Below are 26,998 nucleotides of genomic sequence, written 5' to 3'. Positions count from 1 at the left end.
GACTTTCAGTTTACGGGTCATTGACACCGTTTTGAACAACACTCATCAATCTACCTTATGTGCTTATGTTTGTTGGTTCAAATATCATATTAAATTAAAATCAACACAAAAAAATGTTTGGACATCAGTCTTTTATTTTTTTGCGTCTAAAACCGTAATTGAGACGCTTTTATGATCATATTGTTACTTAACTAGCTTATTTATCTCAGTTCAATAGTAAAAAGAAACGATTAAAAAACAGCCTGTACATGCAAGTGTAAAAGAAAACGTCTGTCAGCTGTATATCTTTATGATCATCGTAAAAGGTAAAGATTTGAACTAACAGACTCGCTCCAGTAGGTTACTAACCTAGCATTGTGCGAAAAAAGTTTTTTTGTATTTTTTTTTACGTTACTCGCATTTGGCCCGTGAGTTATTCCGCTCGAGGCTCTACACGAAGTTAGGGATTAAAACCTGAACGATACCTATATAATCCCGTTATATATTTTGGCTACGTGTTCTCCATATTGATGTTGATTTTTCGTATAAAACCTGCGAGTGGTGAAAAGCGGCTGGTTTTATTTTGTTGCTTGACGCTTTTTTTGTTGAGATGATAGAGTGTGCTATGATTTAACCTTTGCGTTCTTTGTTATGTTACATTTACGGCACATATTTCTTCGCCATATCATTCAAGGTTTTCTACGTTTTTGACAGATTCATGCTTTTGCTGTAAAGGACATAAATTGTTCCTTTCCTGGCAAAACTATTTCACCTTAAAATACATAATTCGCAGATATCTGCATAGTTCAAAGAATTAACCATTCTTTTATGCTAATATTTTTTCCCTAATTATAATGTCAAGAGCACCGGTTTTCTTACGATTTTAAAGTACATACAAAACTTGTATCAAATTCTTCACATAGAAAGAACGGTATTGGCAGTAAACCGGTTCACTTCAAGACATGGTCTATCCCAATATGTATAAAGTTAATAAAACATTTCACATTATAAATATTATATTCAACCCACTGCCAATGGGTGTACATTTAAATACAGTGTATGAGACTCGTTTGAATACCTATTATCCTTATTTACTTGCATGAACGGGATCTTCGGACTAGTCATGATCTCAAAGGCTAATCTGTTTACGAGTTTAACATTACAAAGGTGCCTGAACTTCATTGACTGCCTTCTTCCAAAAACATATTTTTAGAAAGTCTACAACTTTTTTGATAGAATATTATGTATCGGCTGTCTGTGTTTCTTGATTCGTATGTATATGTTTAAGATTGAGTTTTAAATGTGTTATGTAATTGTTGCAGGTACGACAAGTGGGATCGGGACCGGGGCGGGGGAGGCGGCTCGGGCGGCGGCGGCAGCGGCGCGGGCGGCGCGTGGGCGGGCCGCGACCGCGAGCGCGACCGGGAGCGCGAGCGTAAGATGCGCGCGCATCAGATGTCGCTCGCGCACGCCCCGGAGCCCGACGCCTCGTCGCTCTTCCCGGCGCCTGTCAGGGTCAGTATGCCATTCATTATTTACTACTCAATGATTCAATGACTCAACGTGTAGCGTTCCTATGTCAAGAACGTTTTTGTAACTGAATCGCATCAGATAGTTGGTTCACTGTTATGGAGATCTGTCACATGTCTCAGCAAATAGTCAATTCCAGGAAGAAATAAAAACGATGCGCTACTACCTGGTCTCAAATAATAAGGTATAAAGAGAGCATTGATTTGTCACACAAAGTCTGAAAGAACAAACGTTTGAGCTCCATGTTTCATGTTTAAAAGAAGAACCATTTCAACAAGTATTGCTTGCGCAGTCTCAAATAGAAGAGCAATGATCATTCATAAAAGTCTTAAAAAATGCACGTTAGAATCTCCATGTTTCGTGAAGAACCATTTTAAATGAAAACGTCATTCATCCACATAGACTATAATTCTGCATTAAACCTCAAACAGTAAACTACCAAACGGGCACGTATTTGCTAGAACAGTAGAACAATGACAGTAACACAGACATAGAGACACGTGATGCGCCCACGTTGCAGGCACGTAACTATCGAGTACTATCAACTATTTCCATAACACACACACATGTCCCCTGCTTAATTAACGTAGTTGTATCGCATACCGCGCTACGACAAAAACTACTTGCTATTTATTGCGAAGTTTTATTGTAACACTATTGCGATCTGTAATGAGTTAGTTTCTCGCTTTGAATTCTTACTTTACCGCTGGATACAGAAATGTTATCTTTCATACTAAATGAGCTAGATAAAGAAAGTGATAGAGAAAGTGAGCTAAATAATACATAAAATTGAGATATTTGTTGATTCAGTATTTGGTAATAATAAAAACAATAACTGGTTTTTGAGGTACTAAATAGTCTGTTATCAGAGAATTGGCAAGAAGTAGATAATGATTAATTGTGGATCCCAAGATAATAATTTTAAAACTGTCGATATTTTTCTTACTACTGAGGTAATTAACTATTATAACTGAGAATGATATGTCTAAGAATCAGGTAAGATCTTCAAATTAAACAATACTGAGATACTTAAGTAAAACTACTAGTACTTAAACAAAATTGAGACCTGTATTACGTCTGATCATACATTTGAGAGTTGTTTAATAATGCACGCGTACATTGCTTCGCTCCCCTTTTACCTTCATATTTAAATCCACAACCTTATTTTGTCAAACTCGAAGACAATTAAAATCGAACAAGATCACAAACCTTAACACTTTTCACCCCTATTTTCAATTCAACGTGTGAAATAAAATCCATATGAAGTAGTAAATGCGTAGTGGTTTTTGCGAGCGATTCGTGCAGTTTGCACTAGCTCAGTACTCGCAGTAAGTCGATAGGTTATGTGGTAGTTCGATAACTGCGCTATTAGTACGTCTCTTCGTCCATTTTTACGGAAAATGGTTTTTGTTTCATCGTTACGATGACACTAATCCAAGTGGCAATATGTTTGTCCAGTAATCTAAGTCATCGATTTATTCACTTATTTGTAATCAAAATCAAATCATTTATTAATTTAAGGCAAATATAATCATTTATGATAGTCGTTACAATTACTGAATCTACCACTAGTTCGGAAAGGGGGAAGAGTCTTATGAGAAGAGCTAGCAAGAAACTCTCGGCCTCTCTTTTCAATCGCCAAAATATTCACAATGTGGTTGATACAATGTTGATGTGAATAAAGGAAGAACAGATAAAGTCTGCATATGGTTTATGTTCTAGATCCATAAAATACTTGAAATTCTCAGCTATACAATTTTTATCCCTTATAAAATCTTTAAAAAAGTATTCGCTCAGTTACGCAGTATGTTTATGACTTTTCGTAGAATTACCAATTCCAAGAAGCAAAGGATTATCTGAAATTGATCTAAAAGCATTTGTTAGTCCTCAATTCTCGTGATCGTGTTTCCATACAACATCTAGTAGAAGCAGTAGTCTGATGTTACTAGGAAGCCACGTGTACTGGCTTGCGTTTGATCCCTCCATTAATTAAACTCCGTCGAGTATCTGCGTAATTATATAATTCAATGCTAATTACTCATCGATTACCGCTATCGGCATTTCAAATTGTACTAATCGCTAGTTATATAAAAAATCTAATAGGTTTTCCCTGATACGTTCGATAGTGTGAAATTGTAAACATAATTATTATTCTAGCGTAGTTTTGTTGTAGGTGGACTAATTGGTTTACTTTTAATCCCCTTGCTTTTGACTTAAAAAAGTCATTATTTATGTTCTTCATCCGAATTCGAGATCGATTTGCAGCTAACTTTTTTTCAATTTGTCTTCAAGTAGTTTTTCTTTATAAGAATTTGAATTTACAAATAAGTACATTATTTATTTGATTTAAACATTAGTAATATATGTAAAACTTATCAATACAATTCAATGTTGAGGTTATTTGCAAATTGCACGTGACTTTGAAATACGTCGTAACATTGGTTCAACCTTCCGGTTCTAAACACACAAACTACAGGCAACTGAAGCCTAAGGTTATATTCGAAGGAAACTGTAGGTACCCTAGTCAGAAGAACTTGACACGTGCAATAGTCATGTTGATAAAAAGCTATACATATTGCATAAAACAAAATGGTCTGACTGTGAAAGAATACTAATGAAATATGTATTAAACTATCAAAGTGTAGTATGATCGAAAAGCTAAAACTAAAACGATAGCGGACAAATCTTCTTTTAAATAAACGTTCATTTTAAAAATCAACTTCGTAGAGAATATCGTACACGTAATTTTCACATACATTAGTATTCATCGGAGCCGTGAAACGTGTACAAAAATACGTTTAAATTGAGTGCTTCGAATTGCTATGCGCCTCGCGAATATCACTGTAACTGAAAAATGTATTTGTTTTAACAAACCCATTTAGAATAGAAATGTCAGCATGTCGAATAATCCACGTATATCCAATATTTGATTGTGAAACGGCCTACGGGTTTGGTGTTCTATTTTATTTTTTGTTAAAGCACTAACATTGTTTACATTTCATCCTATCAATGTAATCAATATACTAGAATTATTTAATTTTAATAATACTCGTATGAGAGAAAATATAAACTCACTCCCAAATCGTGTTTTCTTCGGCTGATACAAAGGGTATTCGAAAATTGGGTTTGCTCGAATTTGCAGAAAATCTTGGTCAGTTAGTGGGTTCTCAACAACCTTTCGATCTAGTCTGAAGCAAGCCTTTGTGCTGTATCTTAGAACTTTGTAGTGCACGACTTTAATTAAGCATTCTTAAGTGGCTTCAGGCTTGTTAACGAAATACCTCATTTGGTAAAAAAATCTCCTAAATAAGCAGATTTGCTTATTTAGGAGTTTTAAGCAAGTGACAATTTTATTTATCTTCCCGCCTAGGTATAAGACTTTTTTGGTATTGGGAATACTTTAAGAGTTGCGAACATGAAAATAGAAAGTATAATAAATGTAATATTAATTGTAAAGATGCGTTATTCCAAGTAATGCGTGTTTGCAAACTTTGTTCCACTATTTACATTAATAAGTTTACGTTGTTTGCCTCAGAGTCGCGTAATGTTTGAATTCAAATGTTACACATACGCTACGAAACAAATATGGCCGAACTTGTTATGTAAACATTGCCAATGTAACTGTTTTGGTGCGTACGAATCCACGGAACGAATGAAATGTTAGATTTTTGACAGATTTTGTTAAATGCAAGCGAATCATGCATATGATGTGCACTGCGATCGTTACATGTCATGCACGGAGTTAATTCATTTTGACAGTTTTTTAAAGTGAGTCGATGCAGTTTCATACTGAAGTTTGGATTTTTTAACTCGTTGCAATGTATCAAATGTTACATTACCTGTTATATGGCGGTAAATATATTATAGTATGATGAGTTATTTGCTCATCTATTAATGTCCTAAACACACGAAAGCGAAATATGAAATATAAAAATGCACCGTGCAAAAAACATACAAAATATTTTATTCAACCCGAGAATAAACCTAGCAGTTTTTAGAATAGTCAGAGGTGAAACAAATATACACGAAATTCATCTAGAATTTCACTTTTTACTCGTTAATCATCGAAAAATTCCACGAAATTTCGCGAACCTTTAACCTGGGCGCTACTATGGTTTCCGGCTACCAATACATTTACATGTATTACTGTCGTATGTACTACAGTGTGCATTCCTTTGTTCTCGAGCTCGCCACAATCACGTGTCGCTTGTCGATACGCGCGTGCTACCTAGCTATGTCACGAAAACGTCTGCGTTTCGAGTATTCGTAGTAGCTATTCTGTACACGTGGATGTGGGTACATGAGGTTTGCTTAGACAAAATGGATATAGTACAGCTTGATCAATATTTGTTCGTAACTTCAGATTCTGGGAAACATGTGCATAACTCCTTGGATATGAGAGTACCATAGACTTGTTCTACAAGGTTTAGTTCGATAGTGACCCATTTACTCTTTACTAGATTTTATATACTTAGAAGGTCCGTTTTGTAATATAGATACTAAGAAAACATTATGGCTACATACAACAACAGTGACACACATACTCAAAGCCTCGTTAAATACATTACCCTACTTTTCATAATTACGGATGATCATTTAGAAAAAACCCAAGTCAATTGCAGTTTTCCCACTACTATTCTTCGATTCTATATTTAATATTGCTGTTATGACTTCATAAAATGAAATTGCTGGAATTCTGATAGAAGCCAAAATCGAATCGATTATAACTCGATCCGTGAGCTTTATGACCTCACTCGAAAAAATTGGTATCTAGGAGCGAAAATTACAAAATTGTCCTTGTGGACTTTAGAACAAAGAGCTTAGACAAAAGGTAGCAACTATCAACCTATATTGTATGTACATATTATAGATAGTCAGTGTTTGTATGAAGGCTGTCTGGTGAGGCAGACGTCCAGTCACAATGCCGCAAACAAAAGTTTTCACTTTAAAACTTAGTGCACGTTTCGACCGGCCAATCTGTTGCCGATGTTGATACTTGTCTTACTTCAAGCGATGTTGTATTAGTACTTAATAGGAAAACTTGTTAACGATTGTTCCTTAACCAATGCCGTAGAAAATTTTTTTGATGCGTAGTTGCCATTTTAAAATAGTTTCAGTTGAATTATAATAAATGAGCTGCTGATTATTATATGTACTTTCTTTAGTCTTTACCTAGCTGTCATTTCACCATCTAAGATCAAAATAATGTACACGCATGCTGTCTTAAGCACGTAACGTTAAATACTCAGTGGGGCCGGTTGCACAAATAACTGTTTCTACGAACGCCTATCTTGCGATATGACTGTCTTTACATCGCGTGATTAGCCGCAGTAAAAGTGAAGTATGTGGTTTTATTACTGCTGAACTCCGTAGACTTCGCTACCTAGCTCTAAGTGATAGCTACCCGAAACCACTCGAATCAGACCCCTGATAATAAACTAATTTCCTTCGCTGCTCATTAAGTTGCGTCGCTGACGAAGATCAAGTGTGTTTGGACATCGCCAGTGTCAAATGGGTTCGAGGCCGAGCATTGTTTACGTGGCACGTAATTACGTTGATACGTTCTGTTCAAGTGTTCGAGCGCAATGTAAATTGCTGCCAAAATTATTTCAAAGTGCTCAAATGGTACAACGAAATTAAGATAATGGTTGTTGTTTGACTATAAAACTTATGTTTATTTACTTTAGGCCGGTAAGAAGTTTGTTTGGACACGTAATTTAGTGTTTTGTTAAATGTTTGTTGCTTTATAACTTTGAGCTTGTTCTGTTATGTTGACGACACCGCTACAAAGAATTTGTTCAGAAATAGCATTAGGAAAAATTGAGAATCAAGCTAAAAGTTGGCAGAGATTCTCACTAACTAATAAATGATTTTGGCCAGTTCTAGTCACTTCTAAGATTTATTTTAAAAGTACAAAGTATTGTATCGAATTTAACAACAATATTATTCTCAGTCACTATTATTTTCTACTTTTAGTTTACAAATCTTTATTATTCTGCTTCCTCGCTACACTATCGCATTTGCCGTTAATACTACAAAAATAAACTGACAGTTTATTTGTTTATATGCTAAAAACACGAAAGTTACTGGACCGTATCCAAAAATTCTTGCACTTGTGATGTTGCACGATGATTGGTGGACGGTTCGAGACTTGTATATTATAGTCATTCTTATTTAATAACTAACATCAATCTGTACTATTCACACTAGTATTTATTAGAAGTAGCTGCGTAATTCTACGAATAAATCAGCTTTAAATTCAACACGACTAAATCACTACGTGTTACCGTCACTATTGACATAAAACCTAGTATCTACTATCTATCAAACGTAACAGATACTTTAGTTCCCTTTCATACAGTCGCTTTTCCTCAGCGCGTATTTCAATCAACGTCTATCGATTTCACTTTCCCGCTTGACACCCGAGAGGTACTCTTTAATCATTTCTCGTCGCACCTGCTCCGCGCCCACAATTAATAACAATGTAAATAACCCTCTAACAGCTTCAATATCACTCGATCAGTTTAAAGAGTGAGCGAAACAACTCCAAAACGAAGAGATATAATAACTTTTTAAAAGCGGTCGGCTTATCTCGGCGGGTTGCACTCACGACCCACTTTATGACATACAGAGGCACATGTGTGCATAAACACAAATACAACTGTAATTAAACCTACCCCGCCCCCCTCTCCACGGTTTGAAACGGAACCTATCGGGGGGAGGCGACGGCGGGCGGGGTTCTGGACATTGTTGAAACTTAACACATGTTTTTGATACGGAATAAACTACGATAGTAAACGTGCCTACTAGTCACTAGAATACGCCCACGTTGAAAATGTTTTAACACTACAATTTTATAAATAATTTTTTAATTTTATATACTTCTTCTTCTTATCGTATGGTTAGTAGTCAAACTAGTGTCAAAGTTGTTCAAGCCGTCCGAAGGCTTATGACGTGGCTTTATTTTAAATACTGTAGTTGTATAATAATCAAACTAACTGTTCGATGAACAAATACCAATTTTCTTATAGCATGAATTCTAACATCATTATCGACAAGCAGATGAATTTCACTTTCGATCGGTGTTGTGTACATCATTATTTTTATCGCTATGTTTACGTTCGTAGTAAAATCGGAGAGTTAATGAGAATCGAGAATAATTTGATTGATCCCGTTGGCTATTCAGACGGGAACGTGGTGTTTGCGTTTCTACCTCGTCAACGACCACCATTAGACTAATGATCCGACTTATACTTTCCGATATGATTATTGTTTTTTTAAATGCATTTGCGAGGTTTTGATCGAATTTAAAAGAAGTTGTTAGCTTTTGTTAATTGCGGAATATTCTTCTCAACAGAATTATATGTTTGCCTACTGACTGACAGATAGTGAACATTTTAAACTAGTATGTCTATCGCATTTGAGTTTTTCGTGTAAAGTAGCTATGTAGTATGTACACAAAGAAAGTATTTTTGAAAATACTTTGTTATGATAGAGAGAAGTGGAAGTTTATGTGAGTCTGCATAAGTTTCGATGGAAATTCTCTTTCGGAACATAGTAGAGTAAATATCTTGATTAAACAATAATTCTTACACATACCTATAACTCTATATTAACTCACACAAATTAAGCAATAATTTCAAAATGATATTTGAATTCATATAAAAATCGTCACGCCGTTTGTATTCAGGAATTTTGAAGTGTTATAACATCTGTATAAGAAATACAATAAAACAAACAAATAAAACTATCTTTTATAATATTATGATATATGACCGTTTTCTTATTGTTGAGCTATTATTTCATACCAAGGCCGTAAATGTAAATATAAATTCAGAGGTATTGAACGTGACTCTAGCATAGCTTTATCGGACCTCTCTTTCACTCATCACTGTAAAGAGAGAGACGGAAGATAATACTTTCGGAACACTAATATCTATTTCTGACCGTTTATTTATAAACGTACGTATTTTCTTTGTTGTAAAATTTCATCCAATGGCTTATTTCCTTTAATGCAATTTATCTTTTCTCCTTTCTTTTGTGAGTGAAATTTAATTGAGCGATGGACTGGATAGTTATTTGATTTATACGATAATTATGTTGTCAGTGTTTCGATATAATAATGAGTAAATACGAAACACTTGTAGTCATGCAATGTTAGTTTTCTATTGTAGTTTGTGTTATGTAGAATATACTGTCTGCGCGGTACTGTCTGGCCCATTGTGTGCAAAAATACTTACTAATTTTAAACATATACCGCGAAATAAATGTTTTTATAATATAAATAAAATATTTGTTATATTAAAAGAAACTAAAAATATTATTAGTTAATTGATAATTTTGACTTCATTTTCTTCAAAAAACACGACAATGAATCTGTTCACTCTGAACAGAAATCTTTTAAGTATTTTTCTTTGCATTCGTTGAAATTATGTAAAAATATCTTGTACCTACTCTTAACGTAATTACTTTGGGCTCTTTTTTTGCTTAAGTTAAAATACAATAAAAATATCTTCTCCGCCTATTATCAAGTCAAAAAGCGTTTTCAAAATTGTACAAAAAGTAATTATCAAACAGTTTCATTAGTTTTGCACCCGATCTAAGTAGCATTGTCCTTAAATAGTTGTCTAAACTGAGACATGAAACTAATCCTATTTAAACTTAAAACTAATGACTAACTCCCCGCAGAGAATTCTTGATTGCTCGTCTGGACTTACAACCAAACGTGGGACTTAATTACGTGTTATATTTTTATTCTTATTTAAAAAATAATTGTATGTTTGGGATAGCTTTTTATGCACAGCAATTGTGTAAAATGTCATCGTATAAATTAAAATGTTTAGCCGTGAAAGTTCTGCAGAAAGACTTATAGTTAAGTCACTTTAACTTGTTAAAAAATATTCAATAATATAGATTAGATAGAGAGATATATTTTGATTCTCTAACGTAGCGTTTAAACTCATATAAAAAACGCTATTGAATAGATAAACTACCGCTTAATGTACTCTGAGTACATTTAGCGGTAGTTTATCTATTCAATAGCGTAGTAGCAACCGGGGTAAGTGATTTAAACTAAGTAGTAGTCAATAAAATCTCTCGCTTGTTTATCTTGTATAGAATTATTTCGCGACGTTTCGGCCAGTCATTTTTAAACTGTGGAAAGCGTGTTAGTTAAAAAAACAAACCGTTATTACCAGTATATAAGTGACATTTCTAACCAAATCAATAACTTAAACATCTGTATAATACAACTAAATGAATAATAGATGGTCACAGGTTTCTATTGAATAAGGTTCGTTACAATGTCGCCGGTTAATCATTGCGGTTTGATAAGGACAAGTCGACGACCGATCGGACAAAATATACCTCTACTATGAATATATAACATTGATCCATAGTACCTTTCGTCTAAATTCATAGTCTGAATTCTTAACCCAAATAAATAGCTGTTCTGAAAATGTGGGCTTCAAAATTTGACATTATTGAATCTATTTAACAAAGAGAGGTTGTGTTTTCGTCTTTTTTGTTTAAGTCTATGTTTTAAATAATTTTAGTTTTATGCAAAAAGTTTTCGTGTAATTTACTAGAATGTAATCCTTCACATACAAATAAAGCAAGAAAAGGTCCATTTAAAATCAGATCCACTAAACCAAAGAACCATGAGCATTTCGTTCATTAAATATCGAAACAGAATCAATAGTATTCACACAGTCACATAAATCGTATGACACTCTATCTCATTATTCATTAAGGTAAACGATAAGTTAAGTGGTACACACACAATGGGCGCTCGGTACAGATACAATGTAGTATTGCAGTGTCTAGACGGCCTCATTACTACCCCAGCCATCTCCGACCACCACCCACCCCCTACTCAAATGTCTAATGAAAATATGCCTTTTTAATCATTCTATGTACAGACTTATGTTCATGGTGAAGGTGAAAATTTAACATGATATCTATTTTACTTTGTTAAGTGAATTGGGGATGGATTTTTAAACGTTTTATGTAAAAAAATACTGTACTTTTGTGATAAAATACGATAGATTATTATAGATATTTATTTATAATAATCGTAATTTATTATACGATCTTTATCATTATAACACATGATAAAGATCGTAGTTCTAAAGTGCTAAAAATAGGCTTAAATGTGTATCAAAATCTAGCACGTGTACCTCAGACGGTAGACACTTAGTTAGCGGCGCGCACTCGTTGCGAAATCGGTCACCGACCTTCACCTCTGAAATTCGGCAGTCGACGCCCTAAACTCGATCATAGGCTATACAAAAATCTGCTCTTTATACCCGATTCTGACATCATAGGTATTAATCAGCCGCGTGTACCTGATAATGTCTTTGACCCGATTTGGGTCGATGACTTTTCACAGGTTTGTGACATCGTACGTACACGGCATAACTACCTGCCAGGTGCTACAATATGTTCATTTTGTACGTCTTTTATCGTTATTGCATCGCCTACCCTATCTTTACTAATGCTAGTAATAAAATACGACCCTTCTGAGCGTCGTCCTCCCTGTACTTATTTTGCACCCTTCGCGTGAACTCTAGGCCGTTGACTCGCCAATTTTTTTCTGCTTTATTGTATTCGCAAAATCTCTGCGTCTTTACAACTGTTGCTACCTGTAATGTCTCGTCTTTTACTTTATGACGCCGATAAAAGTTTAGTTTTGCCTTTTATTGGCATGTTAACAGACTTAATAAATCTAGTAATGTGTACTTTAATTTGTTGGAACTAAAAGTTTATTTTACCTTAAATGTTTTTCGCTAGATATACCAATTAAGGCACATAAATGTTAAGTTAAATTGAACGTGATATCAGTGTAAATCAAATAACATATCAATAAAGGGAAAAAATGTCGACATATTACACGTGGTGACGTCGCGCTGGTATTTTCCTCTGATGCCAAATTGAAGTTATGTTCGTGCGTCATCCTTCCTCGAGGAAGGAACATTTATTGGTCGTTCGATCATACAAGGTACTACTTCCAGGAAGGCGCGGAAATGTAAAATGCAGATACATTGTACAACACTGTCATCTTATCTTTACCTTAGAGTATGAATAAGTAGAAAAATAAAAGTGTGTCACGCTGATTTTAATTACTATTGAAGGACAGCATTTCCAATAGTGTCAGTAACTGGCCGTTCTAGATCAGCTATGATAATATACCAGATAAGGACGTAGGACTTCCCAGCACGATATGTCCTGAGGCAACCTTGTGTGTGACACGTGTACAGGTTGCGGCGCAGTGAGGTCGAGGGCGAGCCTGATGGTGACTGGTTGATGTAACCGGCCGCTGAAGTACGTCCTTTCGCCTTGTACGTCCTTTCTCCCGGCGGGGGGCGGCGTGGCCCACAGCGGCGGGCGCGCCTCCACGCCCGCGCCCGCCGCACGTACTCGATTTATGATAGTCACAGATACGAATAACATGTGGCGAAATTCACTTGTTCACCTTAATGGTGAGATTTATATCGGCGAGGTGCGATGCGCGATGCCGTGCCGCTGTTAATTCCGCCTTCGCTATGTGCTGTATCTGAACGCCGATACGTAAGACGAATCGACTTGTTGCTCCCTATCATTTTCTTCCGGAAAATAGTGCTTAACGCCTCCCAACATACTCTAAGTTTTGCTTAGCTGTTTCGGGTTACCACATATTCTAATCCTGCGTTTTAACGTCATAACCCACTAGATATACTACGTTGAGAGAACGATTGTTTTTATGTGTCTATTGACCTACATCTCACTTCATCTGTGAAGCTTACGTACGCAACGAGAGGGCAAATAGTTTTATGAATTTAAACATAGTAGTATTACTACGTACTAACAACATGTACACATTTTGGACCGCGATATCTGCAAAGTTTATAAAATTTAAAGATGCTCGTTTGAGAAACGGTTATTTTGATTTGAATATTACGAGCAAATATTATAAATAGTCGATTGGAACTGTCAATATTTACATTAGTGAATCGATATCTATAATTTAATGTACTGGATGTAGATACGACGGGAAAATTATAACGACCTTTTTATGTCTGTTAATAACAGACATGCCGTTGTATTTAACGACTTTATCAAGAGCATTGATATTATCAACAATGTGGACGGTACTAGTCGAGCCTCGGCCCTGAGCTGCGATACAACTCCTGTTCGAAAAAAGGTCACTTTGCGAAGAAAACGTAACATACGCTCGTTGAATTCCAAAGACCTTTATCGGATGTGATTATATTAGATCCGAAATCGAATCATTCCTTACAAAGACTTATAAAAACGTGGAAACGCACAGCTAAAATAATGATTAGTCTTCGTTCTACAGGATTATGTGAATACAATAAATAAAAGGGACGTAAAAAGGTACTTTAGTAAATAGCCGCGCGGAAAATGTTCGGTGGAACAGGTCTGGGTAAATGATTTGCCGTTTCAATCAAATCTCGGTACATTCCACGGCGAACTAAAATACATTTACTTTATTCGATTCCGATCTGTGTTGCCATTGTTAAAATGTATAGATGCATTTTTTTATTGTGGTTCAGAATTGAATCAGTTTTTTTAGGTTAAGTTGATGTAAACTCGTTTGTGGTGATAGAGCTATTTGTGTGGTCTATGGTGTGGGGTCTTTGATACTTCTGGTTTATCAATCGTATTTAATGACGGGATTTATCTCCAGAACATTGATGATCTTGCATGATTGATTAAGATTGCTGTGAATCAAAAAGCTATTATTTAAATCTGTTATTATTGTAACATTTCGAAGAAATAAATCAAATCTGTAGCTAACAAATTGACCTACTTTTACTCGCTGCATCTAATCAAAATTCACGAAGTTCAAAATTTCGAATCAATTGAAACCAAAGTTGGTTTTATTAAATAAAGTCTTATACAATCATTGGAACGTTTCCACCGTATTGGCGAACATTTTAATTAATCCGTGCTCTTGTTATAGTGAGTGATATCAATTGTAGAGCTTTGTGTTTCAATCAATAGCCAATGCTGGTGGAATTATTTCATGATATTGTACTAATGAGAATAATACCACACCTTGATGTTTTGACAGCACACCCGCGAGATACATTGAAATGTTGGCGGATTAATTAATTTAAAACTTCATTTACCTAAAGGCGTAACGTGTGTTTTCTCTTTTGTATTTATCTGCATTGAAGGCCACTTTTTATAATTGGTTATTTTTGTAAAGTAGTTTTTATACGTGTGTCTATATCTACAAATAAGGTGCTATCTAGTTTGCGCAAGCGTATGGTGGAGGAGATTCTTGGGGATTATCCTTAGGGAGATTCTTAGGAGTATTCTTAGAGAGGCTAATACCGCTTTAAAATCTGTCAATACCGTACATGAATAGTACCAATAAACGAAGACCAAGTAAAAAGAAGTCACATTTTAATTTATTTATCGCTAGTCGCATAAAAAGAGTACTAAAAGGGAACATTTATATTCATTATTCACGATCCTTCTGAAAATCATCTACATCTTAACTTATAAAGGTCAATACACTTGGAAGTATTGCACGTAGCCGGCAAGTTGCGGGGGCTGTTTATCGGCATTCCCTAGATTTCCGCGAAAACGTCGCAACTCAACACCCCCGGCCAGTCTCCTTGGTGAAGGTCACCAGCTGTTGACAACCATATTGACCCTTATGGCAAACAGGTTTAATGACGTCATTTATTAAGACTTTAGCGCGTTTAAGTACGGCCACGTTTTGGGGATTTACAGTCGATGTGAGGAGAGAATAAATGTACTTCTTATTTCAATATTGTACTTGTATATTGATATGTACCTTCTTCTTATGAAGTCTTATTGGGTTTGATAAATCGTATAATCTGTAGCGCCAGCTCGATTAAGTTCAGTGTACAGTTGTACACCCTTTTATGGTGTCTCATTCTTATTAGAATTATTAAAGCAATCTAAAGTCTAGTTTTTCAATGTGAAAAGAAAATTATGTACGATATTTCGGCTTGAGTTGACGTCGCAACCGTAGTCATGCAACGCGAAACTTTAAAAGTAATAATCTGCCTACCGAAATTTAATAGACCACGAAACCCCATATTCGACACCCACGCTTTTCACCCCTCACTTACACCAATAAAAAGTACGATACCAACTCGAAATAAGCAACCGACAATCAATTTACAAATACTTTCTGCATTATTGCAATTTTAGTATTCAACGCGCGTGTGCGAATCTACCAAAGCACTTCACTAACGATCCCGGTTCCAACCCCAACATAATAAAACCATGATCTGGCCAAATGTTCAATATTGCCGGATTATATCTCCAATAATATTAACATTTACGACTCACTATGACTTCACCTGCGGTTCACATCGATTCTTAAGATCACTTTCTTTCTTAGTTTAGCCAGTGACGGATTTCTTGGTCCTTCAAACTTGGTTCAAAGATTTAGAGCGAGAAAAAAGGAGTGTTTTCAGGGTGCTGTCTTAAACAATTACTAAAATGTGTTTCAAAGTAGAAAGGCAGCCTAAAAATCGCTTTTATAAGTCCCTTAAAATTAGTCAAGGAATTCAAAGAAAATAAGCAAGCCTCATTCTGGGAGGAGACCCCTACCCAGCAGTGAGATAGTAATGGGTTTTTATTTATAATAAAATAGCGATATCTATGTTTCTATGGCAAGCGTGTATGAATGGAATGGCTTACAGTTAAATATAGTTTTGAGTATCACGTAAATGACACGGAAGTAGGTCAACATGTCTAATTTGTTTGTAGCAAAAAGACACAAGAATAATTCGCCTCGAGTTTTACTCGAGAGGTTAACAGGATTGCTAGTTACATATTATACTACTATTGAGGAAATTACAGGGGTTTTGTTTTGCTTTTATAATGCCAGCGCGATATTACTGTTGCGCTCGTGGCGTAGTCAAAATAGATCCCAGCTTTTGCCTTCGCGTTGCTAAAAACTATACGTTTCAACACCTATAATAAAACTCAATTGAACAGCGAACACCACAAAGTAAACAAAACATAAATAAACAAGTTAAAGAATACAAAAGGCAGTTGTAATCGCAAATAGCGCATGCATCACCGGCGCAAGGGCGACGGCCATGTGTCGTCTCTCGGCCTAAATAGACCGGTACAGGCGTGAATCATTCCGTACATCACTAACATATGGACTGAACACTTGTTCGTTTTGTTTCCTTAATAGATTAATAATGACCTAGATAGCACTAAAATAAGACTTTTGGATCACATGAGTTCACGAATCGAGTGACATGTGAGTTTTTCTTCTAACTACTTAAACGAACTCCAGGCGCGGCATAAATGCTTTCTATTCTACTAAGTCCTTATAAGAAACTCTTTAATAAACTGTTCATGTGTAATATGCATGTATAGTTACCGATAAATGGCAATGCCCTCACAAAATATGAGCAAAGAGCTGAATGAATTCAATGATATTTCGCTTAATGTAGGTTAATCGATACATCTCCTCCCACTAATTCGGGGAATATATCGTCGATTTGAAAAACAATTACTATGGTTTTCTTATGCTCTTTGCAGTAGTAGGGCAGGTCAGTTCTCATGTTTTCTAGTCTCTTTCCATTTATCTCGTCAATGTTTTATGTACATATACATGTTGTGGAAGAAAATTCGGTAGTTCGCGTACACTGTTTGCAAAATACGTTCGCTGCGCTAGTAAAATGTTTTATAGACGAACATAAGAACTCGAAAGAGATAAAAATATACGTACGAAGTTTATTAGAAAGAAAGGGAAATAAGGTTTACTATTTCCGTTTATTCTATTCAGAAAGTCAATTAAGGTGATAATTGGTGAACAATGCTGGCAAACGTAGAGACAGATTGTAGGCAGATACAGTGAGACATTTTCAAGGCTAGGTAAAACTAGGTTATGGAGCGAGGTCGGAAATTTGGCGTGCTAGTCAACGTAAGGGAATAGAAGTGAGTTTGTTAGTACCGTTCACTGGTCGTTATGACACATTGTATTGATGTTTACCTTTATATTCGTGGTAGGTCTTTAACGGTTTAGTTTGTAACTACGCTAAATTATAATGGAGTGGTGATTTTAGAGCTCATAAGACTATCATGCAATTTAGCTTTTGAAGTATGTTCTCTGCCATTTTTCTCATGATTTGCAGACACATCAGTCAGAGATTTATCTATCTATGTCTTTTAATCGGATTCTTCTGAATGATACAGAAGGTGAAAAGACACAAACAACTACAAAATATAAAGAAAATCTATTATTAATCTTTTGTTGCAATGCAATTTACATTTCAGTGACCATTAAAATAGGAATCTATAACAGTTCTTTGTCTGTGCACGATTACTTCGTAATTAAAAGAAAAGCAAAACTTGTTATAAGACCATTACCAATTCTAGAACTTCATTTGAATGTTCTTTCCAAATCGATAGCATTTCTAACAATAACGTGTTTGTCACAGGTGACGGGCCGGCAGGACAGTGTGAGCCGCCAGATCCAGACGAAGCTTGGCGACTACCACCTCGCGCAGTCGTTCATCGACGACCCCAGCAAGTCCATCGGCATCTGCGCTGAACCACCCAGTCCTGCACCACCATGTAAGTACATTCTCCTTCAAAAGATAATTTATGATCCTATGTGTGGGAAATATAGGAAAATTATTCAGTAGTATTAACTACTGTTTTTAGTACCCTCTATGTTAGAAAAGGACAATTGGTGTCCAAAAATCCCACTATTGGTGATCTATTGTGGACTGGTTATTGAAAACTAAGTAATTCTAATTAATTTGTGAGATAGCTAGTGTTTAGTGAGGATTTAATTGTCATATACGAACAGAGTGCGGTTTTTAGTTATCATGTATCAGAGAATTATGGAATATTATACATCAATTTATCAGTAGCTTAATTTCAAAAGTAGATTTTAAGGTACTACCGAATATCCAATATCACACGACCAAATTCCCAATACAAACATTGCAACGAAATCTTTCAATTTGGCCGAAATACATCAACTTTCGGATTCAAATCCGGCGAGGTATTGAGCGCAACGATCACGAGAGTAATACGTTTTGTGCCAGCTCGTTTTCACAAAAAGTATACCCACCTATAAAGTATATCATCTCCAGTTTTTGCAAGAATAAAACCATTGAAAACTTACTTTCAGTGGTTTCTTATTATAACAAAGATTGCTTCCCAGAAATGGAGCTTTCTTATAACTGAAAATGAAATATTCTGCAACCGTAAACGTTCATTTGTCTTCAAACCTTATTTCTCAGAAAAACTAACCAGTGCTTAGTCTACTTCAAAAAGTCCTTCAACTTGCAGATAGTTAAGCACTAGCTCTTTGTTATATCATAACTTTGGACATTACGAATGTAACCTAACTTTGTACTTACACAAAGAAAATAGGTATTCGCCGATCAAATTATTGAAGACAGTCCCGTTTGATCATCGCTTGTTGCTATACCGGCCGGAAAAGGCTCGAGAGATCCGCAAACCATCGGCGTAGAAATTCCATTTAATTTCGTATGGATTTCCCCCGCTCCGGGGTCGGGTTATACCTACGATAGTTCAACTGGCTGTCTACGAAACGTACAGAGTAGTTCGAGTTTATCTTACTTGTTTTACCTCCGGTTTCTGAGGCACATTTAGCGGTAGTTTATCTATCCAAACTGTCATTTCTATATGAGCTTAAACTCTATAGATAAACTACCGCTAAATGTACCTCAGAAACCGATGGTTAGTCGAGGAATTAAAATGTTATTGCGAATAGAATTAATAATGGCTGTAGGCACCTTGTGAGACCACCGTGGCAGTCTCCTTGTAAGTAAGTAAATAATGAATCTTGTTAATATTGTTGCGCGTATAAGCAGATGCCCCCAGCTGTGTGTTAATAGCTCCTTGTTGCGATAACCGATAGTCTTGTGGTGAGTGCCAGTTATTGCCACCATTTGCTACACAGCTTTAAAATTTGTCCGAGAATTGTGTTAGTGTTATTATTATTGTTTACAATCGATTTAAAGAGATTTATTCGTAATGATGATGACTGTGTAAATACATACACGTGTCGCGAGACTATTTAAACCTTTTGTCGGCACATTTCTTAGAATTCATTTATCATATCCTCTACATTCACAATAACAGCAAGAAATAATTGTTACAAAAACGTTTACCTAAATTCAACTCTAAGTTTCTCAAATATAAACCAAATGGTAATTGGTACATGGTAATAACAATATTTTATGGCGTTAGTTCTGTTTAATGTAGAGAAAGCGTGAACGTACGGGTCCGTACATCAAACTAATAACAGCTGTATGTGGAGCACACGTACTACAGCATCTTGCGACGTCTGATTATGTAACGTTGGTATGAAGGAAGTGGCCGTAATGTACAAGGTCTTGGCCAGATTGATGACAATTTAAACATAGTACTTGAAGGACGTGAAAAGAAGTTATGTATATTATGAAAATGTTTTGAATATTTATGCTGCTTAATAGAAAAATAGACGAAAAAGTAATACTATTGTTTTAGGATAATAGAACTCATAAAAAAATAAGTAGTAAAATCATATTGAAATTAACATAAATAGCAAACTTGTCTCAATCACGTCCGGTGAGGTTATACAAAACAAAACGGAATCCTTACAAACGTAGTGGAAAGTTTTTATTTCTCCCAAGATTATACGCAGCACGGATAATTTCGGGGGAGGACATTACCATAACAAAAGCGGATAAAGTTATTTGATACGCGGTCGCGGCGCTCGCCTCGCCGAGCTACTTTACAGAATATACAATTTTTCAGGTGAACCTGAGTGGTTATTCGATATTTTTTTCTCTGGTCCAGACAGATAAAATTTGCATAAAAGCTAATTTAGGTCAATTTGTATACGAGACCCACCTTCGTGCATACAATGGAGTTGTTTTGCGTGACGTCATCGCATTACAATAAACAGAAATACGATACGACACCTCACATTATTCACGGTAGATTTTTGTCAACAAAATATAACAAAGTTGACAAGTTTTCAATTTGTTTACACGAGTTTGTTAATCGGGTATGACACAACATCCCCGATGCGTCCATTAAATAAGTTGTGAAAATGGCTATCTGTTATGAAATTTATCTATTTGTGGATAGAGAAAATTGCAAAATCGCACGATTGGCTGGGTTTTGCACACAATGCGACACCATTTTGTTATAATAGTTTGTTTGGTATCGGGCGCGCGGCGGTCTGATAAATGATTCAGCGTCGGTAGAGCGGGAGGCGCGATCAGGCCCGGGGTCACTGAGTCACGGTGACGTCACCGAGCATGACGCGTCACGTTCACGTCATGCGCTCACTGACATGACGAAAGATTGCCGGTGCACTCGAGACCACTACATTTGTCTGTAGCAGTCCGTACGCTGTTGACGGGCGAATGATAAAACACTGTCATTATTTTGGTCTCGAATGTAGAGTCACTATATACGCCAGGTATTAGTAATGTTTTGCTTTCACCAATAATACTTTTCCGTGACATTTTGACAGGGAACAAACTGTTTCCGTCAATCTGTCTCTAATTTAATAGGGTTGTAGCTTTTCTATTAGGCTTAAAGGGTCAGAAGTATTGCATACTAAATCAATTCCCTCTCATCAACAGTTCTAACATAAGACTTTATATTGCACAATGAGGGTAACAATGTATTAATGTTGTATGACGTCCTCCTACAATAAATAAACTTAGTTTACCTAGAAACTACATATTTAATAACAAGAGTCTTTGAACTCTCAACAACATTATACCTATAACAAAGCCTTTATACGTCTAAGATCCTCCCCAAACAATCACTAACGACGTAAAACACTCTCAATTTTATTCAAAACCAAGGGGATTTATACGAAAGAATGAACAGCTATAAAAACGTAACCCCTATAAAATGTAATAATGATATTCTGCCAGGAGGAAATAATTGTAAGACATCGGCATAAAGGCCAACTATCGTCGCGTTTTACGATCGGACCCTGTAACTCTTAATTAAACTGGTTAGACTATGTTACTTGCTTGGAGACATTTGATGCCCTATAAATTATATATGCAAAGCATACCATATTGTGGAAGGTACTTGCAGATACATACGTGCGCAGATTAGATTCTGATCGTAAAATGACAAACATGTTTATCTTTTAACTGGAAAATATTATAAAACGGTTCTTAGACTGTATGACTGAACGACAAGATATACATACATAAACTACCTACTTATTACAATCATCACATTTTCGCTGGTAGTGTCGCATAGTTCCTATGATTCCCTTTAATGAGTTATATTAAAATAGGGCTTCAATTAAACGCTTAACATTTGGAAGAGTACTAGTTACAGAGTACAGGTTAACGATTTTACTTACAACTACCATTAAAAGAGATAAACACGTCTAGGTTATCATTTCGGTATCTCTCAAATGAAGATTTCCAGTAAATATGTATGTTAGTGTTAAAATATGAACATAGTAAGGCGAACAGTTTATAAGTACGTTGTACACGTATTATTATACTTGCACTCGCATGCACTGACGATGTGAAAGTCAGTCGCTATGCCTATTTGCTTTCTTCGTACCTACACTGTTATTACTTGTGCTCTTTTAGGATTATACTCGTATCGTACTGTATGCTCTATTGCCTTACAAATGTTTTTTAGAAGATACAGACACAGCAAAATGAGTTGGTAGGAGAAATTTAAACATTTTTTTAACCCATTACTGTCCGAATGTTAATAAATGTATTTCACAAATATAACTAAAGCAATGAATTATTACAGACGCTTGCTAGCTAGCTTAGCTAAAACCAACAGCTCGAAAGATATTCAAATCCGGTTTTTGGGACGTTCATTGATCATATATGTAATTCAATTAAACATAAAACCGAAATACATTATTTTGAAGCGCATACATCTGGATTATAAATAAGACCACTATTCAAAAGGCTTTTGTTTTCGAAACTACGTGTATTTTGTTCATAAATAACATTTTGATAGACACTGTATGTAAAACGCGCTCATGCAATGTGATTAGTTAGCAACTTAATGACACTTTATAGCGGCAGTTATCTCTTTAATATCTGCTTTTTATTGACCCTTGTCAATAATCATAATGGAATGCCATTCCGTCACGCGACTCTCACACAAAAAGTAAAAAGGCAGCGATGGAAATCAATGAATTGACTCAAGCTAGCTTGTTCTGCCGGTAATGAAGAATGACCCAGTTTTTACGCAGGCGTCGAAACCGGTCGCTGTGTAGCGTAAAGCGGTGTAAACAAGCGGTTGATAAATGATTCAAAAATCGCGAGCGACGTTCGTGTCGCGTGACGAACGTCGCGGAGTGACGCGCGACTTGTCGCCCGCAGACGAAACGCCGAGCCCCCTTTACTACAAAGCGCTCGTTTGTCAACAACGCTTTTCAAACTATTTCCTCCGTGAAATTATTCAAAACAATCAGCCGTGTCCCCCGAACGTGGTCGCGTGTTGCTCACACACGCTGAGCCCGCCGCCTACTCCCACCACACTGACCTTTCACTGAAACACGTGCAATCATTACCACCTAGATATAAACAAACGTCTCTGTTAATACGTTATTGCACAGGTTTACGGCTTAGAAATATAATTTCCGTTTTACGATACTCGCTTTATATATTGTAGTTGAGTGATCACTTTATTGCCACAAAGCCGTCGCGGCTCGACTGGGAACTTTAATTAAAAACTCTTTTATTCAGGTTGTGTATTATGATCGATGACGTCACCGGTGGTTTCTGCATGCAATACGTGTGTAAACAATTAATGTTGGTAGAACAATGAGCAAAGTCGTTAAAACATAATTCCCATTGTAACGCTCCGCTTAAACCGTAACTAACTCGGCCCGGCCGCCTTATCACGTAAACTGATGGTTTATTGGCTCGACCGTTTGGTCACGCGACAAGCCTTATTTGTACCTACACTACCTACTGACATAATACAACTAAGTACTCCAACACTTCTTGTTTGAACTGTTCAACTTCAATCAATAAGCAAATCAAAATCCTATTCAATCTTGGTGGATTTGATATTACTTTTTTATTGAGCGTAAATGATGAATTTAAATTGCAATAACATAATTTAAATGCAAGTCTTTTATCAATTCATAAACATTACAAATGCAAATGGAAAATGCCATAAACGTCGTTTGAAATAAACATAACACTCCTCATAATGGCACGGCACGTGAGCAAAACAACGGGGCGTCGTCTAATACGGGAGAATATCTGTTTCACAATTCCAGACAAACTGTGTAGAAATTCACACAAGTCTGTTAGGATGTTAGAAAACACATTTCACTGATGCATGCGTCTCATAAGTTAGCAGCGGCGACGTACGGAACCGCTGAGTTAGCTATCGCCCGCCTTCAACTGAGTTATTGACTTGCACGCGTGTATCGGGATTTCTTATTCCGAGAATATCTACAGATTATTGAGGTCGAATAGATTTACATTCAATACGGTGCATAAAATATTAAATCAAATTGCCCAGATTTAATATTAAAGTGTACAAAATAATCTACATGAAAAGTTATAAATAGTATAAAAATACGGAGAATCGTGATCTCAGTCAGTCGAAATAGCAGTGCAGTATCATCAGTTGAAAATAAAGATGTTCTCATTGCACCAGACTGTATGCCGCATAAAGGTAATTTGCGCGGGAGTCATTATTTATCCGTGATTATATTGACATTGCGGACAACAAGAGCGTGCGATTGGACATGCTTTGGTTTAATTCCGTTAACGACTTGTTCTCACAATGTACTCTGACTCCATTAGGGTGTTTCTTTAACGCTGATTGTTGCTTAGATTCTCGACCCTGTAATATATTGAGTGGCTGGAATTTTAACTCGAGTCCTGTTAAAATAAATGCAGTACTGAGCTCATTACTTCACTACTAGTGCGCATTTTATACATTGGATAAGTGTAAAGAAGTGCGAGTACATAAATCGATTGTCTCAAAACATAAACTCCTCTTAAAGTTGTGGTCGATACATTAACATTACGCATTTAAGTAGAGACCAATGTACGCCGAAAACTTGCTACGATCCTAATTCATACTTTTGTTTTATTCACATCACATTTTTTTTGAGAAACATTATTGACAAGATGTATAATCTTGTCAGTAATGTTTCTCAAAAAAAAAAATGTTTTAATAGGAACGTGTAATCCATTGCAACAAATTTAGAAGTGTTCTATCTTCTACTAAATCAGTCCTCAAAACTTTTGTTAAACAGTCGTAATAGAGTCACCAACCTAATTTACCCTGATCGGCTCACAGCAACTCAGTTTAAATTAGTATCGGTGGACAGTGACCACAGTTTGAACAGTGTAATCGCGCCTTCGCATTCCAATACTGATTTGATGTGCAAGGGTGATAAATGACGGCTTGCGTTGACAAGTGCGATGCGACCGACACACGCAGCGGATTGACTTGTCACTGCGCTATTGTGGCTAATATCCTGAACCGACTACTTATGCATGCCTCTGATGAAGATGTATGAGACTGATGGAATACTCATTTGCTTGTAGTGGATGAATTGTGGAATGTGTGTGTCAAATACAGTACTTTGATGATAACGTAAAACGTTATATTTGTATGAGCGGTGTTCTGAAACAATTATTGCGCTATGATGTCGTTTTTTTATAAACAGTATGTTTTTCTCTGGTAGACTATGGTCCCTTATGGGAAGAAGACGTAGTATTATGTTTGTAATGTTTAACAAAGAACTGACGCGAATGAACTCTACTTATTAAACCACAAGGTCGTTGATCTGATGTCCGGATTTGACCGGGCATATCCGAATAATTTGATTTAAGATACGATGTTTTAATTTGCACCTGTATTTTTTTTTGTAGTATATGATGCCGTAGATGCAGTGTGACATCATTAAAATACAAGTACACCTTTCCTCTCGCCGTTGAGACACGAAAGTGGTCGCATCTTCGTGAGAATTATCAAACGATTGATGTGAAACTTTCGCTGTTCCAACACCTGCAGTGTTTACAATTACATACAACAATGACTACATCTTTTTGTACAATTATTGAACGTGTAATTGCGAATTAAACGTTCGACTCTTCCTTCACAGTAGAATGTCTAAACCCAACCATCAAATGTCTCGTAATTTAATTGTACACGATGTTTCCGACGCAAAACAGATTAAGACATCTCACCAAGACACAAACGTGAAATGTAAAAACATTTATTTGAACACTCTAATCCTTATTAAGGTGGATATAAGCTTTCAAAAACGGTAACTCAATAACCTTAAGTTCTCATAATTACTGCAGCGAACATTTTCTAACGATAATTTATTAAAGTGGAAGGGCTTTTCGGTATCTCAGTGAAAATATCGCTGAAAGACTTGAAAATATTGGGTTATGATCGCATTATCGCGAAAGAGGTCTGTAAACGAGCTAGGGAAACTGACGGACTGATAAATAACTGTTCAGGAACGTGATAAAAACTTGTATGTTATGTTCTGGGGCTGCTTTATATATTTTATTGGTTAATACGTGTATTACGATTGTGTGAGTGTGCTCTAAATGGATACGTTTTCGGAACCCCTCGGGAGTCGGAGTTTGCAATTTGAAATTTGGGCCACGTACATATTTATGCGTCACATATTCAACCTGTAATTATAAATACGCCGTGTTTAATTTTACAGCGTTCAATGTCAATATTGTATTATCGAATTAATTGAAAACTCATCATACAAGTCTCCAATGGTAATTGATTTGCGAAATACAGTATATTTTTTTATTATATTTTTTTATTTATATATTCTTTACAAGTAGACTCTTGTACGGAATTTGCAAATTAAAAATTCTCTCTCTCATGCAAGTTTGCAAATTGCAAGTCGGACTGAATATACAATTCAGTGGGTTATAAATAAACTAGTGACCTGCGATGCACTACTAGCCCTCTATTACACTACGAATTATTAAATAGTTAACTTGACGTAGAATTTTAATCGGCGTTAAGTGCCTATTATCTTTTTTATTACGAACCTTAGCTATAAAAAACATTCATATTGATTCCAGTAACTTGATATAGATAATCCATATTGATAAAGACCAGAGGGGTTAACAACTATTTAGAAACAACTATGCTGTACATTGTGTTCTTTCCTAAACTATAGTGATTGACAGCTTACGTCAAACAGCAATGTACTCAAAAATTACCATCAATGTGACATACACAAATCAACTTTAAAAAGCTTTAAAGCCGGTTTCAAAACTGCCTCTAAAACAAAACTCTTCTATTAATAAAACCTCATATTCGTACAGTGTCAACGTGTCGACAATCTGCCGTCTCTCATAAGCGAATTTAATTTAAAGGACAGATCTCGGTAAAATTTCGACTGGTGCCGGTGAATTTGACAAGTTGACTCTTAACGCAGCTCCCGCGGGGGTATTCGCACGAATTGGATGAGCCTTAATGTACCTCATTGTAC

General features: G+C 36.0%; 1 protein-coding gene across 4 annotated transcripts in view; it reads left to right on the top strand.

Annotated features, from left to right (window-relative positions):
* Positions 1 to 26,998, top strand: part of LOC142980625 (uncharacterized) — a 224,501-nt gene that overhangs the window by 122,922 nt on the left and 74,581 nt on the right. For all 4 annotated transcript variants that reach the window (XM_076126115.1, XM_076126114.1, XM_076126113.1 and 1 more), the window contains 2 exons: positions 1,302 to 1,494; positions 17,958 to 18,093. In XM_076126115.1, the coding sequence (XP_075982230.1) occupies positions 1,302 to 1,494; positions 17,958 to 18,093 (329 nt within the window). The remainder of the gene's footprint in view (positions 1 to 1,301; positions 1,495 to 17,957; positions 18,094 to 26,998) is intronic.

The sequence above is a fragment of the Anticarsia gemmatalis genome, chromosome 18 (genome assembly GCF_050436995.1).
Source record: "Anticarsia gemmatalis isolate Benzon Research Colony breed Stoneville strain chromosome 18, ilAntGemm2 primary, whole genome shotgun sequence".
Classification (NCBI taxonomy): domain Eukaryota; kingdom Metazoa; phylum Arthropoda; class Insecta; order Lepidoptera; family Erebidae; genus Anticarsia; species Anticarsia gemmatalis.
The sequence above is the reverse complement of the archived record's forward strand: the minus strand, read 5'-3'. Positions and strand labels throughout refer to the sequence as shown.